Here is a 17,347-nt window from a genome sequence, read left to right as displayed (position 1 = left end):
CTTTGGACGCAAGACCCAAAATGGTTTTAGGTGCAGCACCGTGTAGGACCAAAAAAGCTACAGTATAAGCAATCTATGCCACACTACTTAGGGCCCAGGCATCATTTAATATTGAATTGGTTGGGGGAGAAAACTGCATGATTTTTTTTATAGGGTTATCATTGTCTTAAATAAATTTTTATTTTTAGGTTGGTGCTCATTTTGTTACCATATATTTTTATCATATAATTAAAAATATATATATTTTATAAAAAAATTAGTAAACTCAATGGAGTCGATGGCACGATTTGCTGGGGGACTGAGATTGATTTAATATGTCATTGTCTCAATAGTTTTTGTTAAAAAAGTTATCATCTTGAAATTTTTTTAAAAGTTAGGCCATGTTTTTACCAATTATTAAGATTGCATTTGGATCCATTAAATCAATCAATTTAATTCGGGCTAACTTCTGCGCAATTTAGTTTGAAACTCGAGTTTGGCAAATAGTCATATTGAAGGATCTCAAAATTGACCTATTACATAAGGTTGAATAAAACAATTAAAAAACACTTCACGCTCTTTATATTCTTTTTATATCTTAAATAATTTATCCGGCCCGCGATGTAGTGCGAACCAATAAACTAGTGTTTTATAAGCAAGACATAAAGTTCAATGCTCACAACCAATATCATATTGGAATTTTCATAATTTGTTACTCTTTATTTCCATTTCCTCTTGTTGTTTAAAAAGTAAATGTATTTTTTTTTAATATTAACTCATAATATGTTTTTCTCATGCTATATTCTTTTAGAGGATGATACTAATTATTAAATTTTACTGCTAACTTTACATAATGTTGACATGCATATAAAAGAAGAAAATAATCCTTTTCAAAGTAGCTATGTAATTTTTTTTAGTTTAAAAAATAAACACTTGAAATTACCTTTACTTAACAATTTTTATTTGACTAAATGATCAATCATAAATGTAATAATTTTTATAATTATGATTTTTGTTGAGTTTAGAAGGTTAATTGGTGAACTTGTTTACAATGGAAGAGTTAGATTAATAAATTTGAATTGAATTGTTATTGTAGGAATTTTTTTATATTAATTTTGATTTTTTTTCTTGTAATATCACACATATCTTTTTTTTTTCAATATAAATTTTGTTTCCTTTCATATATATATTTATTTATTTATTTATCACTAATTCGAACATTGTTTCCTTTGAGCGGATGCTGCCAAGTGCCATCCATAACTAGCAGCGGCAGCCGATCGCATACACATTTGGCAATTGTTTTTCAACTTGGAAGGGTATTAACGTCATTGTGCGTGCCGAAAGTAAAAATAACACGATACGGGAAGAAGGACAAAAGCTTACACTGTAGAGAGGCAAGAGAAGAGAACCACTGAACCACAGCACCGATCCTTTCTATCACAAATTCTCAATCAAGAAACCAAACACAAAGCCATGACCACGAGCTTCTCAATGGGAATCTCTTATGTTTTACACTCTCACTTTCCTTCCTCCACTTCTTCTTCTTCCCAACCTCTTTCTTTTCATGTGAAGAAGAACAGCAATAATAATGAAATGACCGGGAGGAGGAGAGTGGTTTCTGCTTGTATGGGTCAAGAGGATCCAAAGGACATTGTTTTCAGCAAGAAGAGAGCTGTTCTTTTTTTGGGTATTTCAGTTCTTCCTTTCTTGCAACTCAGGGCCAGAGCTCTTGAAGGTCTTGTTACAAGTGAGTTTAATTTCTTGGTTTTTGGTATTAGAGATATGGAGTTTTGTTCTTCATTTTTTTTAAAATTGTTGTACATGGTCAAATGGGTTTTCTCTTTTTATCCCATGTCTTCAATTAGTGGATAACAAGTGGTTTGATGCGAGTGTGCTCTTGCTGTCGATTATTACTTGGTTCTTGTCCTGTTAATATTTTCTTCCGTACGTAATTGTTTCTTATCAATTAATATTTTTCAATTTAGTCCTTCTACTTGTCTCATGTTACTTGAGTAAGTCTTTCCGTTCAAATGCAGATGTTAAGTATTTAGTTGACTTGTCAAATGAAACCCATCGTTTAAGTTTTCTCTTGTAAATAGGATTAAGTTGCTATTAATTAATACTAAATTTTAATTGTAAAATCATGATAAATGAAAGACAAAAGAAAATTAATTTAATTTATGGGTGACAACATTAAAAAAACAGCAAGCACATCACATATATGAAGGGAAAAGGGGAAGAAAAACATTCTCCACATGTCCCGTATACCACACTGTTTTTTTTATAGTACAGGTAGCAGCTCCCTAGGCGAAGGGGACCATTGCACGCTCTCAGCTGTTATGTAACTGAATGAAAAGGCCTGAATCAATCCTCTCCTCGCACTATAACAGTGGAGTGGTGAGAAGAGCATATGTTTTAAATCGTTTTCTCTTTTGTTTCTTTCCTTTTCTCTCTAATTAGAGACTGTCCAAAACAGCGCAATGGTGAGAGAGAACAAGATAAAATAGCAGTAGCTCTGTTTTTAAATAGCTAGAAACATTTAATTAAACTGAGTTTTGGCCTTGTTATTTTAGCTTACATCGAAGTTTTTTGGAGGCGACAGCGGCAGCGACAGCGACAGCAGCTCTGATTCAGAGAGTCCTCAGCAAAAGATTTCTGACCGCCGATACAAGGAGGACTTTGAGGAGATTCAATGTCTAGGTAAAACTTACGCTGTGCTGTGTGCTATGCTTTTCTTGTTTTTCATAGTTTTCTTGTTTTTAAAATATTCTTGGTTATTTTTTTTTATATAGGCCATGCTACATATGGAAGAGTAATGAAATGTAAACATAAACTTGATCATATAGAATATGCAGTAAAAAAAATCAAAATTAGTTACCATGACAGAGAAGTTATATTAAGATATCTCTTGTTTTGATTTTATCTGGGCTGTGTGTTGTGCTGTGCTGTGGTGCTGTGCTGTGTTGTTTTATTTCATTTGATGGTTGATTATTACACGCTAAAAAAAATCTGTTATGTTGTAATGTGTAGAGAAGCATCTACTCATGCTAAGATGCATCACAAAAATATTGTGCGCTACCATCAGGTATTTTTTGTGATGCATTTGAGCATGAGTAGATGCTTCTCTGCACATTACAACATAACAGATCTTTTAACATGTAATAATCACCCATTAGAGGAAAGAGTTATAAAACCTAACCTTAAAATAAAATAAAACAACACAGCACAACACAACATAACACAGATAAAATTAAAAAAAAGAGATTTAATACCTTAATATCACTTTTATGTCGTGGTAACCAACTTTGATTCTCTTTACAACATATTTTATATGATCAAGTTTATGTTTACATTTCATTACTGTTCCATATGTACCATGGCTTATGTACAAAAAAATAAATAAGAATATTCTAAAAACAAGCAAACTATGAAAAACAAGAACAACGTAAGTTTTACCTAGACATTTAATCTCCTCAAGAACATGTCTTTTAGCTGTATTTTGGAAGGGCAGAGAGAGGTTGTGTTTGATTACATAGAACATGCCTTCTAAACTCATTTGGAAAAAAAAAAAACAGAGAAAGAGAGATTAGAGATATAGAATATTGAATACCAAACTCTGCAAGATCTAGACCAGCAGAACTTGAGCCATGCATGTCATGAAGAGTTGTTTATACAGATGGAGTGCTGTCCAATGTGAGGTGATATGCATTTCTTCTTTTTATATACAATCGCTTACAGTAATCTCATTTTGTCACCAAGACTTTTCATGATCTGCTTTCTACAAAGACTAATCTCAAAAGACACTTCTTGATAGCCAGACAAATTGTTGAAGGATTACGCTTCATCCATACAAATCAATTTGTTCACTGAGACCTTGCCACAAAATACATTTTTGTGGGAGCTTTCCAGGACGAGAAGGAGATCAAAATAGAAGATTTCGGAATTAGTGAACAGTTTAAATTTGAATGTGAATCTAACTTGATCAATCTTAGCTTTTATTGTTCCAAGTTGATTGTTTATTTCTTATTAATTTTTTTTTGGCAATGGTATTTTGTAAGAAAAGTTAAAAAATTCAAGTTGACGCTCAAGGAAACAAAACTTAAAAGGCTCCATCGATGCAAAAGCAGATATATACAGTTTATGAATTATTGTGTTCATGCTGCTGCACCCTCACAATATCCGGCACAGAAAGAAAATAGAATTTAGATAAATTGAAAAGCATAGAATTTCCGAATGATTGGGAAAATGAGCGGTACAAACCTCTCAAATCTCTTATCTCGGACATGATGTCTGTAAACCCTGATGACTGTCCTTCTGCTGAAGAAGTTTTGCCCTAGTTCAGGTAATATATTAACCAACTCCAAGGGCATCGTCAACTGTTTTTTTTTTTCCAACCTTTTATAGGACTGTCATTTTATTTTCATATTTACTTCATCAAATACTAGCTAATATCATTCTTTGCTTTCGTCAAAGGATCTCTCTCTCCTCTTCGAGGTATGCTCGTTATGCATGCCTGCCCTATGCCTGTCAGTTGGGTTATTGAAGTATAAGTAACTGCACTTTTCATATGACATTGATTCTCTATTTATGATAAATATGTTTGGCAGTGCGATGAGTCTGTGGAAGGCAATAAAGAAGAGCAGGAGACTAGGAAAAATGTTGATAAGGAGGAGATTGAAGCTGTTGGAGAGGATGGCGCAGAGGAGGCTTGAGCTTAGGCGATAGCACTGAATTAGGAATGTTCAAAGCAGGGTAAAATTTCAAACCCAAAGCTAGTTGTATGCAGTGCAGAGCAACTTCCTAAACTTGAAGTTTGATGCATTTAACTAAACCTCCACTTTAGGAGGAATAGCAGACAATATCAGCGTACAATAGTTTCAGCAATCCATAATATGCCTGTTTCCTCCTGTGTGCTTTGTGCAGATCAAAATGCTTGCCATCACAAATTTTACTTCAGGGAGGCTGCATGGCAGTCAAGTGTTCAGTCTAAAGTCTGATTGTCGAGCAGTGAGGTGCTTCATGTCTGTCGGAGTGCCATGTTGTTTTTATCAAAGTGTGATATGTTCAAACACTACAACAGAGGCAAAATGATGTGTAGCAATTCATCTGATGTGGCAAACTGCCTCGGCAGAATTATTTTGCAAAGCATGACTGATGGTTATCAAAGTGAAAACCAATTCTGTTCGTATATCTTAGCTCTTTAAAAGAATAAGGGTAGAATCAGAAGAAGTAATATTTGCATTAAAGAGAAAAATAATATTTCTATGAGGATTTGAATTAAAGAGTTCTCCTTGCAAAAGATCCTTTAAGATTTAATGTTCTTCTCTAACTGAAAGCCCATACCCTCAGGTTACCAAGTAGAGATGCCCTGTATGATGATTTGACAATGGCTATGGCATTTGATTTGATCATCTGAATTTCACCAAATGGTGCTTAGGCTGATGGGTGAAATTTTTTAATGTGAACATATTTAATGTTGCTGCAGTATTAAAGGTCATTGATAGGTTGCCTTTTGTTATACAGATGGCTTGAGCTGATCTAACTTGATTGCTGCAGGTCATTTGCAAGACTGATGAGTAAAAATGAAGATATTAGGAAAGTGAAGCTTTTAATGCAACGAAGCTTGTCTCATGGTGCACATAGTCCCAAATTGTCAAAAATGGTGGAAGTACTTGTTGACCATTTCAGTGAGTGGCATCCTCTTTCCTGAACATTAAAAAATTGCAGTTTTGATTTGCATGCCAGTCTTTTTATTCCCCCTTTACACTTCTGCCTTGCTATGTTGAACTTCACAGACTATTTAGAAACTTCAATTCTCAACTGTTAAGATTCACAATAGGAGGGGTCCCTGATCAAGCTGGAAAACCTGTGCTTTTAGGTTAAAATTTGGTGGGAAATGGGTCTAAAGGAATTAAACCATGTTGCTGTTTGATAGAATGAATGCTGCAAACATTTGCAGAATCTAAATCTGCATGGAAACAAGGGAAGAAATGATAAGTTTATGCCAACACAACTAGGACAAGAAGGCAGTCACACCTTCATTCAAGCTTCGAACATGCTGAAAATTGTTGTTAATTGACATTCTATTTGTTTGAAAGCATTACATTGACACAGAGGCATACCATTTTTAATTCTTGGTTTGACCTCAACATATAACTTTGACTTTTTAAATTTTGGGTTCTGCTGCTTCTTTCTCCAGCAAACCTGGAATCCACCATTATACATTTGGTCTTTTGGATAAGAATTCGCATACCGAAGCTGAAATAGCTGCGACTTGACTTAAATGAGCAAGCAAGGATTATTTGGACGAAATGGACATTTAATTGTTTATGATCATTCCTATTTGTTGGATAGGAATTTTTAATGAAATAATATTGTTGTTTGCAGTGGAACTTGTTTATGTTTTTTCTTCTTCTGTGGATAGGAAACGTAGGCCAACATGCACACACACGTTTGTATGTATTTATTCCATGGCGGATCATCAATATTGTCTGTTAATCGCAACCCAAATCCATGTCAGTCTATATTTTGAAGAAATGGTTGATTTTTCTTCTGTTGATTGATATAGAGTACAAATGCCGAAGAAGTTTGTATCCTAAACAACAAATTAAGCGAAGAATTAGCAGTTTTAGCTTACAACAAATTAATCAAACCAGCACGTCAATTCAAAAAATAGAATACAGAGCATCAATGCAAGACAGCTTTCCTGAAGTTTTAGATTCCATAACTAGCCATGTCAGAGAGCTCTGATAAATAGTTTTTATAGAAAGAGTGCTTGCAACTGGACTATTAACCACAATTATTATCAAAATTACTCAAAACAGCATAACAGGGAGAGTAGAGGTGTACAAAATGCTGGCCCGATGATATTTCTAATCCGCTAGACAATGTAAAAACATCTTCGGATTTGTTGGATTTAAGATCGTAACTTAAGACCATGGTAGGGTTTCCAAGAAAAATAATATCAGAAGCTGGATGAATAGCATATGTATGAAAATGAAAGCCTGAATTACGCACGTCAGGATATTTGGACGTCAAGGAGTCCACTGAGATGTTATGTGTGAGTTTCCAAAAAGGATCACGTTTGCAACGGTCTTCCAAAAGCCAAATGGAGATCATCAATCCAGACTCGTCTTGATTTGAATAATACAAGCTTCCTCTAGACATCCCAATGAATCCATGGCGGTCAGCGGCATTCTTGTGCGGGAGTTCAATAGCCACATCGCTCGGCGCATTTAAGTCAAACCTGATGAGGTAGTTGACGACAAAGGATAGCTTGTAAATCATTCCATCCAAATAAATAGAACGCCTGATACAACCATACTTATCTGCATCAGCAGCAGCAAGAGGAAGTTCGGTGGATAACATGACCCCGCGCCTAACCCACTTTCCGGTATCGGAAGAAAATATATCCAGCTTTACCGGGCAAGAAGTCTTTTCTTCCAAATAAATAAAGCGAACAACTTTGTAGTGAGGAGATTTGGCAGGATCATAGGCAATTGCAGCGGCGAATGGAGCAGTTCGTGGACGGGGATTAGGAATTGCAACGCATTGTCTGGTAGTGGTGTTGCAAACAAAATAATAATGCGGAAGAGCCTCTCGTTGCTCTCTTCTAACAAACAAGAGCAACCCATTACAACAATCAAAATAATGATCGGAAGAAAGCATGAAGGGCAACATACAAGCATACGAATCCACAAATCCATCGGTCTGGCCCACGCAATCATGAACATCGGGATAGCTAGCATACGCAGCAAAGTATCCCAACCCACCAATTATTTGAAAAGAACATAGGAACAAAAAGCCTGAAGGATGGGCCGCGGCGGCGGCCGAGAATAGCGGGGCACAAACATTAGATATGAGACGATGCCATGTTTTTGAAACAACCTTCAATCTCATCACCACCTTTACTGGTAATCGACATAGAATTTCAACTATCATGTCGTCTGGCAACTGCACGGCCATTGTAAATTTAAAATAGAATTTCAGGTAGAAGTTACAAAAGTTCCAATAAAAATAGACTTTATTTATACTTGCAATCTCCAATGTATTCTCTCGGGTGGGGTTGTCGAATAGGGGCAAACCCTAGTTGTTGGCTAAAAGTGTTAAAAATTAGAAATTATGGTTCTGAAATCAACTATTCAGGAAATATAATTATGGTTCTGAAATCAACTATTCAGGAAATATAATTATGGTTCTGAAATCAACTATTCAGGAAATATAAAGCCCATTAATACGCCGACCATGAGAACAAAACCCTACCTTCAACACTTTTATATTTCCTGTTTCAGAGAGAGACACAAAAACAAATAGGAAAAAGACTTATCTTTCGGTTATCAGCATCTCTTTAACACACGCACATTCTTGCACATTTTACCCGTGATTTTGGAATCAAATAGGAAAAATTATAAAATTATAGTTTCACATAAAAATTATAATTTTATATTTTTTTATATTTTTTTATAAATTAAAATATATATCTTTAATATTTAGTTGGACTTGAATAACTAGCTGTTATGTAGCATACTAAGATCATCTTTAGGATTGTGGTAGCTATGGTTTCTACGTGATTTTAACGAGTGTGTTTGAAAATGCGGTTAAAATATTGTTAGTTTAAAATTTGAAAATAAAATTTTTTAAAATTAATTTTTTTGTATTTATTTTATTATTTTAAAGTGTTAATGTAAAAAATAAATTTTTAAAAATAAAAAATTATTTTGATATATTTTCGAGAGAAAAAACAACTCAAAACGCAACTTTTAACATATTTTCAAACATGATGTATTTACTTTTAAAAAATATCAAAATAATATTTTTTAATAAATTTAAATTTAAATTAAAAATTAATTTAATATATTTTTAAATAAAAATAATATAATAAAACAGAATCTCGTGCATACACCTAAAAATTCTTCATGCTCTTAATATTTTTTTTTTATTTTAAAAAATTTATCCGGCCCGCGGCGTAATGCGAACCAATGAACTAGTGTCTTATAAGCAAGACATAAAGTTCAATATTCACAACCAATATCATATTGGAATTTTCATAATTTATTTCCTCTTGTTGTTTAAAAAGTTAATGTATTTTTTTTAATATTAGATCATAATATATTTTTATCATGCCATATCCTTTCATCAAATAGAGTGGTACTAATTATTGGATTTTACTGCTCACTTTACATAATGTTGACATGCATATAAAAGGGAAAATATTCTTTTTAAAAGCAACTCTCTAATTTTTTTTAGTTTAAAAAATGAACATTTGAAATTACTTTTACTTAATAATTTTTATTTGACTAAATAATCAATCATAAATGTAATAATTTTTATAATTATGATTTTTTTAAGTTTAGAAGGTTAATTGGTGAACTTGTTTACAATGGAAGAGTTAGATTAATAAATTTGAATTGAATTGTTATTGTAGGAATTTTTTTATATTAATTTTGATTTTTTTTCTTGTAATATCACACATATCTTTTTTTTTTCAATATAAATTTTGTTTCCTTTCATATATATATTTATTTATTTATTTATCACTAATTCGAACATTGTTTCCTTTGAGCGGATGCTGCCAAGTGCCATCCATAACTAGCAGCGGCAGCCGATCGCATACACATTTGGCAATTGTTTTTCAACTTGGAAGGGCATTAACGTCATTGTGTGTGCCGAAAGTAAAAATAACACGATACGGGAAGAAAGACAAAAGCTTACACTGTAGAGAGGCAAGAGAAGAGAACCCACTGAACCACAGCACCGATCCTTTCTATCACAAATTCTCAATCAAGAAACCAAACACAAAGCCATGACCACGTGCTTCTCAATGGGAATCTCTTATGTTTTACACTCTCACTTTCCTTCCTCCACTTCTTCTTCTTCTTCTTCTTCCCAACCTCTTTCTTTTCATGTGAAGAAGAACAGCAATAATAATGAAATGACCGGGAGGAGGAGAGTGGTTTCTGCTTGTATGGGTCAAGAGGTTCCAAAGGACATTGTTTTCAGCAAGAAGAGAGCTGTTCTTTTTTTGGGTATTTCAGTTCTTCCTTTCTTGCAACTCAGGGCCAGAGCTCTTGAAGGTCTTGTTACAAGTGAGTTTAATTTCTTGGTTTTTGGTATTAGAGATATGGAGTTTTGTTCTTCATTTTTTTTAAAATTGTTGTACATGGTCAAATGGGTTTTCTCTTTTTATCCCATGTCTTCAATTAATGGATAACAAGTGGTTTGATGCGAGTGTGCTCTATGCAGCTTGGTCTTCGTACATCTTGAATGGGTCTGCTTCCAGCAGCACCCAACTCGAATGGGTCCTGCTCTCAGCCGGATCAAAGCTATTTTGAATTCTGCTGGGAGAAGAATCAAACTCTATTGGATCATGCTGGAATAGGACCCGATAATAATGGGTCCGGATGCAACCGTACCCAAAGCTATGTTGGGTCCTGCTGGGGGCAGGACCCAACTCTAAGCGGTCAGGACCCAAAACAATTGTACCCTGGAATTCATTGAATTGGACAATTCCTAATAAGCGCTATAGCTGGAGCTATAACTTCTTCTCCTGTATGTGGTAGTATCTGCTGCTTGAGCTTAGGTGGTCTTTCGCGCAATTGCGTGAAGCATCTCGCTATGCTACCTACACCTTCCCTTGGGCGAGGTCAGATCTAGAGAGGAAAGGACTCAAAGCAAAGCTGCGCAAGGCAGGCAAGTAGGCAACAACTGTCACCATTCCCGGGCGAAGGAAGGCTGGAATTCTATGAGGAGATCTGATTCTGGAATTTCATTAAACAATGATTGTTATGTTATATAACGGCTGTTATTAATAGATGCAAAGTTTGTGAGTAAATGTCATAATGAAAATTGCCTGGGTACTCATTAATAGTATTGAGTTTATAATTATTGTCATGTTTAAAAAAAATTATTTTTCACATAGAAATATATTATAGCTGTCATATGTACTTGCATGAAAATTTTTATGAATATATATCATGTATTATAGCCTTTAGAAAAAAGGCTGATGACAAAGCATGTGTTTGTTTTTTTTATAAAAAAAATGCAATGAATTTCATTGTTTAGATAGTGCTGGTCCGTTACGATGCGGGTCAAACTTTGTTTTGATATAAAATATCAAAAAAGATAATTTTTTTAAAATAAAAAAAATATAATATTAAGATAATTGGCTCGAGTGAGTTTAATAAACTATATTAATTTAATAATATCATTAGAAAATAAGATGTTGATAAAAAACAAAGCGAAAAAAAACAACAATTCAATACATAAGATGAATGTTTGCTAATATTATAGAAATATATCTTCATAATTGTAACATTCTAATTATCGAGACAACATAACAATTGTAACATGGGAAAAACACGATAATTTTTTTTGAAAAAATTCACCTAAATTTCTACTAAAATTTTGACAAAGTCTCCCCGGGGAAATCTTAAGTTATCGAAAAAACAACTTGTGTGTTTTAATTTTCAACCAATATCATATATTAATATCGAAGGACAATTTCTTCAAGCAAGTGCCAATACCAATTCATTGGCATCATTAAGTATCCTTCACTGAATAGTCAATCAATCTTTTTTTCTTCCCAAAAACATTGGGATTGTAATGCCAATACTAATGAATCCTGTTAGTATCATTAGTCTCCCTTACCAGGACCAACTAATCAAGTTTATCGTGAATGTTGATATCAATGTAACTCATTGATATTATTAACTATTCTTAACATAAAATAGTCGGTCGAGTCCTAATAGTACTTTGAAATATCCTCAGGAATGTCGATGTCAAGGATCCTTGACATCATTAGCCTTCATACTTGGAATAGCTAATCAAGTTTCAAGGAAATGCCGATATCGATGTAGCCCATCGATATCATTAACTATTCTTAACCCGAAATAGTTAATCAAGTTCAATATCTCCCTATGTCTTAGGGTGATCATGCCGATGTTAGTAAACCCTACTAACACCATTAGCCTCCCGTACTCGGGACCGACTAATCAAATCCAGAAAATGCCGATATCAATGGAATCCATTGATATTATTAACTATTCCTAACCAGAATAGTTAATCAAGTATGTTTCCATTTCTTACCTATTTCATTAAATGTTTTTCTTTTTTGCAGCATTTATATATATAATCCAAAAATTAAACAAACTTTCACTATTATGTACATTTAAAAAGGATGTAGGTGTAGAACACCTACTCATAATTTAATTCCTTCATCATTGATGATTCATGTTCATAGCTTATTTTCTTTATTACCAATAATTCTTGTTCGATATTTACTTCCTTACTTATTGATATTTTGATAATGAAGCATCGATTTCGCTGAATCCATAGTCACCAATCTTACAATGACTTGGTATTAACACCATAACCTTAGTTGTCCCTCTTTTGGGAACTAAGTATCCAACTATATCATTTCCTTAGTTACTCATCATAGTAATTAAGTATCAAAACCATAATCTGACTTTAACCTCGTTACCATGGTTGCCAAGCCCTATTCCTATTGCGATTTTAGTTACGGAACTAAGTATCTTCACAGAAGAGCTTTAATCATTAACACTATGATGATAATTTCCTCTCACTTCTCCTCCTAGTTTCAATTTAACAATTCTTTATCATCAACCAACATCTTTGTAACAAATCATGCATATCACATATCCATCTAGTTTCATTGTGCACAATATGTCCATATTCAAGTACAAAACTTGTCATAACTAGCAATTCGTAAAATCTATATCCTAGCATTAATTTGATGTTAATTGAAAAGAAGAGGTGTGATACACCTACCTGCTCCTTCAATCACCCGAGTTCATGAACCTTCAGTCGTCCCTGTTCCAGGTGCCTCTCCTGTTTGGAATTAAGAGATACCATTAGTAACCTCTCGTAAGTTGACCATGACGAGCATTCTCATACCATTCCAATTTCATCCACATAAATTCATCACCATGTATTAATTTCGTTTCCCGATTGTATTCCTTCAATTGGTTCATAACATTTTCTAGATCAGTTTTTGTTTTTTTTATTATTATTATTATTATTATTATTCAAGAGCCCTGCTTACTATTTTAATCATAAGTAAAGTTATAGACTTCAGTTTTCAACATGACTTAACTCTTTGAAAAGATAAGATACAAATCTACAACTTTGCTTTAGGGTGGAAGACCTAGTTCTGTTATGAACACATTCAAAATTACCCATCACTGCACGTCATCAATTCTGTCTAGTAAGATTTGATTTCACCCATTGATAGTTTGTAATCCATATCTAGAGTTATAGAACTTCAAATTAAGCAAGGTCAATTTTTTTGAAAAGCTAACATCTTAAACTACAACTTTCATGAAGATCCTTATCTCTAATTTAGTCATTTTCAAGTCCTAATCACCTCTGGAAGTTAAGTAACAATTTCTGTCAAGTTCTCAATCTATGAACTTGATAACCACTATCATAAGTTCCCTACTTCTATTTGAATTCAAGTAAGGTCTTGTCATTATTTTCGTTATGTCCTCCTTTAATTATGTGTCGTGACTTATCAATGTGTGTATATATAAATTCTTTTTCAACTCATAATCTCTTGTTACCCTTAAACCATAGCTATTTTGTGGATTTTCTTTCTTGTGAACCCATTTATAACATTTCTCAATCAAGTTCTCTTTAAAGCTTACTAAAGGCTGAAACATACTATCTTTATTCCTTTAAGTTCTTCCACTTAAATTACTTTATTTTCCCCCTTAATCCCATCTCTATCACTTGCAAGTTAGTATTAGTCATTACGCCACTTATACAACATGAACAATGTTTCATCTTATTTTTATGCAAGAGTATAATCCACTAACTTAACAATTTTAGTTTTGAAAAATCAATTATCTTTCCGATTAATATATGTGATTTATCTTATTTGTACAATTTATCTAATACAACATATTTGTTCAAGCAATAAAATTCATTTACGTCATAGTCACCTCACCTCCTTTAACAAGACACTTCATCAACTCAACCAAACCTCATTTCAGTTCGTAATATGACCATTTTTTTCCCATACAAACCCTAAGATGGCCATGTTAGGGGTTTTTTTTTTATATCTTTTCCTCTAATTTCTATCGAGAATACAAATTGACCAATTAATGTTAACTTTTTAAACTATGACTCAGGTTATAATACTGAAAGCACTATATATAAAAAAATCGTGAGGGTTAAAATCACAAAAAAAACAACACAAAAAAATCCAAAATAAAAAAATATAAGAAAAATAATGAATGTTAAAATTGCAATAAAAACTAAATAAAAAGGCAACAACAAATTTTACAATTAAGAGTTAAATTGAAAAGAATAAAAACATTAACAAAATGACAAAAATCAAAAGGACAAAGAAAAAAAATACATTATAAATTTGGATGGAAAGGTGAAACTGAAAATAATGAAACTTTCATAAAATATTCAAGGAAAAAAATAAAAACAATCACAGGAACAAACATCAAATCCTAAACATCAAAACATAATAAAAAAAATGAATATACAGAATTCCTCAATGTGTTTTTTACAATAAAAAAACTTCTAGATATAAATTGAAAAATTTATACACACATCTAATTAAACAACCCAATAATCATTTATGTAAAACAATGAAAAAAAATCATCAACATTAAACAAAAATGAAATTGAGAAAACCAAGCGAAAAATAAAGATCAAGATATCTAATATCGCAATACGGGTAATTTACTTGGTTGTATTTAATGAATTTATCTATCAAAATAAATTTGTAATATGAAAATACATAAAATTTGTAATAGAAACCGACACACATAAATTTATTGAATAATAATAAAAAAAAACAATGCAATGCTGCACACATGAAAAATCTTATAAAAAAAATCAATATTAAAAAGAAACAATTTTAATGTATATAAAATTAAGAAACAATCACAGATGAATCGTACCTACCTTTCTAAAAATTAAACATACCTAATATCATTTAAAAATAATCACAGTCTAATAAAACATAAACCCAAAATTTATTTGAAAAAATATACACAAATAATGTATTATTTTTATAAAAAAACTAAAAAAAAAAAAGGAAGAATAAAAACAGAAAAATGTCTGCCGTTGTTGGGCTTGGTAAGCCAAACCCAAGGCCAACCCAATAAAGCAACAGCTTGTGGGCGGGCATGCAAAGTTAGGCCTAAGCATGAGCCTTTATTTTTTAAAAGAAGGTTTAATAGGGCGGGCATTGCATTGTGATCCACCCCAAATATTTCAAAAAAAGAGGACGCGTCGACTGGGAAACCCAGTATTCAGACACTATGGTGCCCGAAAAATCAAGGTCCTTTGTTTTTTCTACTCAAAATTATGGGTGAGCAAAAAAATCGAATAACCGATTAAACCGAAAAAACAAAAAAAAACCGAATTAACCGATTAAAAAATCACAAAAAAATCCGGTTCGGTTTGGTTTCGGTTTTCAAAGTCTGAAATCGATTGAACCGAACCGGTTCAACCAGGCCAGCACTTAAAAAAAAAACAAGGATAAATAAGATATTTTTTTGTAACCCTAAACCTAAAGTAACATTCTTTAAAGATAGTCGCCCCTCCCTTTGCTCTCTGCGTCTCTCACTCTCTCTTCTCTCTGATTTTCCTCTGGACTCCACATCCCATAATTGTTAGGAATTGTTAGGCTCCTATTGCTCCATGCTCATCTGTCCTCTTATAACACCTTTCTTTACTTCTGATTTTAATTCTTTTGGTTCAGGCACGTCTTTCTTTACTTTTACATTTGTTTTTAACCTTGTAATTGTTATGTCATTTTTCATACCCATAAAGAAGATTGTTATGTCAAACTAGTAAAAGGTTTTTCTTTGATTTTCTTGATGTTGGTATTGTGAGAAGATTGTTATGTCAAACCAGTTGAAGATTGGACATCAAGTTTGGTTATTTATTGAAGAAATCGAGCATAAAAACACCACACACTCAATAGATGGTGTGGATCTATGTAAAAATTTGCAATTGGTTTCCTCTCGTTCTGGTTTTACATTTGAATAATTCATATCTTTTGATTTTCACTTTTTTTTTCCAGTCAAATGGCTTCTTTTCTTTCCTTTTGTTTTGTGTATCTTTTGCGCATAGATTAATTTTTGAGCAAGGACCTAACAAAAAGAAAATTGGGGTTGGATTTCTGGATATTATCTTGTTTAGCTTGTTGAGAAAGCTAAGATTTATCAGAAAATAGGCACAAAACTATGAAAATATAAATAAGACGAATCGGTTTGGAAGGAAAAAAAACCGAACCAAACTGAACCGAACATGATTGGTTCGAACCGGTTTTCGGTTCGGTTCAAAAACTTGAAAAAAAATAATTTTGGTTTGGTTATTTATTTTGGCTCAAAACCGGACCGAACCGAAAATGCACACCCCTACTCAAAATCTTATTTTTAACCCATTTTTTACTCAGAACACCTAGAAAACACCCTAGAGACCTTGTTAAACCAATTTATGCCAATCAAAAAGCCAATTAAATGCCCCAAAACCTGAAATCCACCCGAAACAAATAGTATTCTCGAGCTCAGATATGTTGTTTTTGTTTTCAAGGTAAACAAACACCTAAACGTAACCCTCCTTATCATATAAAACATTTTGACACAAAAATCAACCGTAATGGTGGCCAAAATCTTCCTCGATGACCACTTTCTCTGTTTAAGCCTGAATCCGACGACTCTCTCTCACTATTCTCCCAACAAAAAAGGACTGGAAAAAGAGAAAAATGAAGATAGGTACAGAAATGTATTGTCTTCAAATTCAAGGGGTTGGTCATCTAATATTTAAAAAATATAAAGAATTAAAATGAATGTTTCAACAAGATTTTCATCTTGCCCTCCATGTTATCTAAGAGTTTCATTTCAATCCCTTAGCTTTCAATTCAGCCCTCTCTCCTAGACAAAAAAATGCAATGGAAGGTTAATTTGGACTAACAAAACCAAACAATGCAAAATAAAAGTTTGAGATGGGGAAATGAGAAGGACTAAAAACCCGTGGCTCTTCATGAAAAAGACTAAAAGTTCGAGTTTCATTTCGATCCCTTAGCTTTTTATTTGATGCTTATGAGTTCCTTTTACTGCCGATTACAGGAAAAAGGCTGCTGCATCTATTGACTTTTCGTTACTGGCACCTGTTGACTTCTCTTTGATTCTTGCATTTCCATTCACTATTTCAAAGTCCGTCCATACAATTTGAGGATCAACATCCTTTCCCTTCAAAGCAGAGTCCAATACATTTCTCAATTTCATTGCCACGGAACTTAACTTGAGTGGCTGGCCTGCTACAATAAATGCATTCATTTTTGCATAATAGCATTCAATAAGGGCGATTAATGGGGGCATCTAGG

The 17,347-nt window shown here is 33.0% G+C and overlaps 1 protein-coding gene across 2 annotated transcripts in view; it reads left to right on the top strand.

Annotated features, from left to right (window-relative positions):
* The first annotated feature begins 1,452 nt into the window (after positions 1-1,452).
* LOC7494449 (DEAD-box ATP-dependent RNA helicase FANCM) overlaps positions 1,453-17,347 on the top strand; it is a 29,661-nt gene continuing 13,766 nt past the window's right edge. Inside the window, exon 1 of one of the 2 annotated variants that reach the window (XM_052446607.1) lies at positions 1,453-1,726. In XM_052446607.1, the coding sequence (XP_052302567.1) occupies positions 1,453-1,726 (274 nt within the window). Of the gene's footprint in view, positions 1,727-9,561; positions 10,065-17,347 lie in introns of those variants that run through there. The other variant, XM_024584006.2, reaches the window with a different exon arrangement.

The sequence above is a fragment of the Populus trichocarpa genome, chromosome 13 (assembly GCF_000002775.5).
Source record: "Populus trichocarpa isolate Nisqually-1 chromosome 13, P.trichocarpa_v4.1, whole genome shotgun sequence".
Taxonomy (NCBI): Eukaryota; Viridiplantae; Streptophyta; class Magnoliopsida; order Malpighiales; family Salicaceae; genus Populus; species Populus trichocarpa.
Note: the sequence above shows the minus strand (reverse complement) of the source record. Positions and strands in the feature narration are given on the sequence as shown.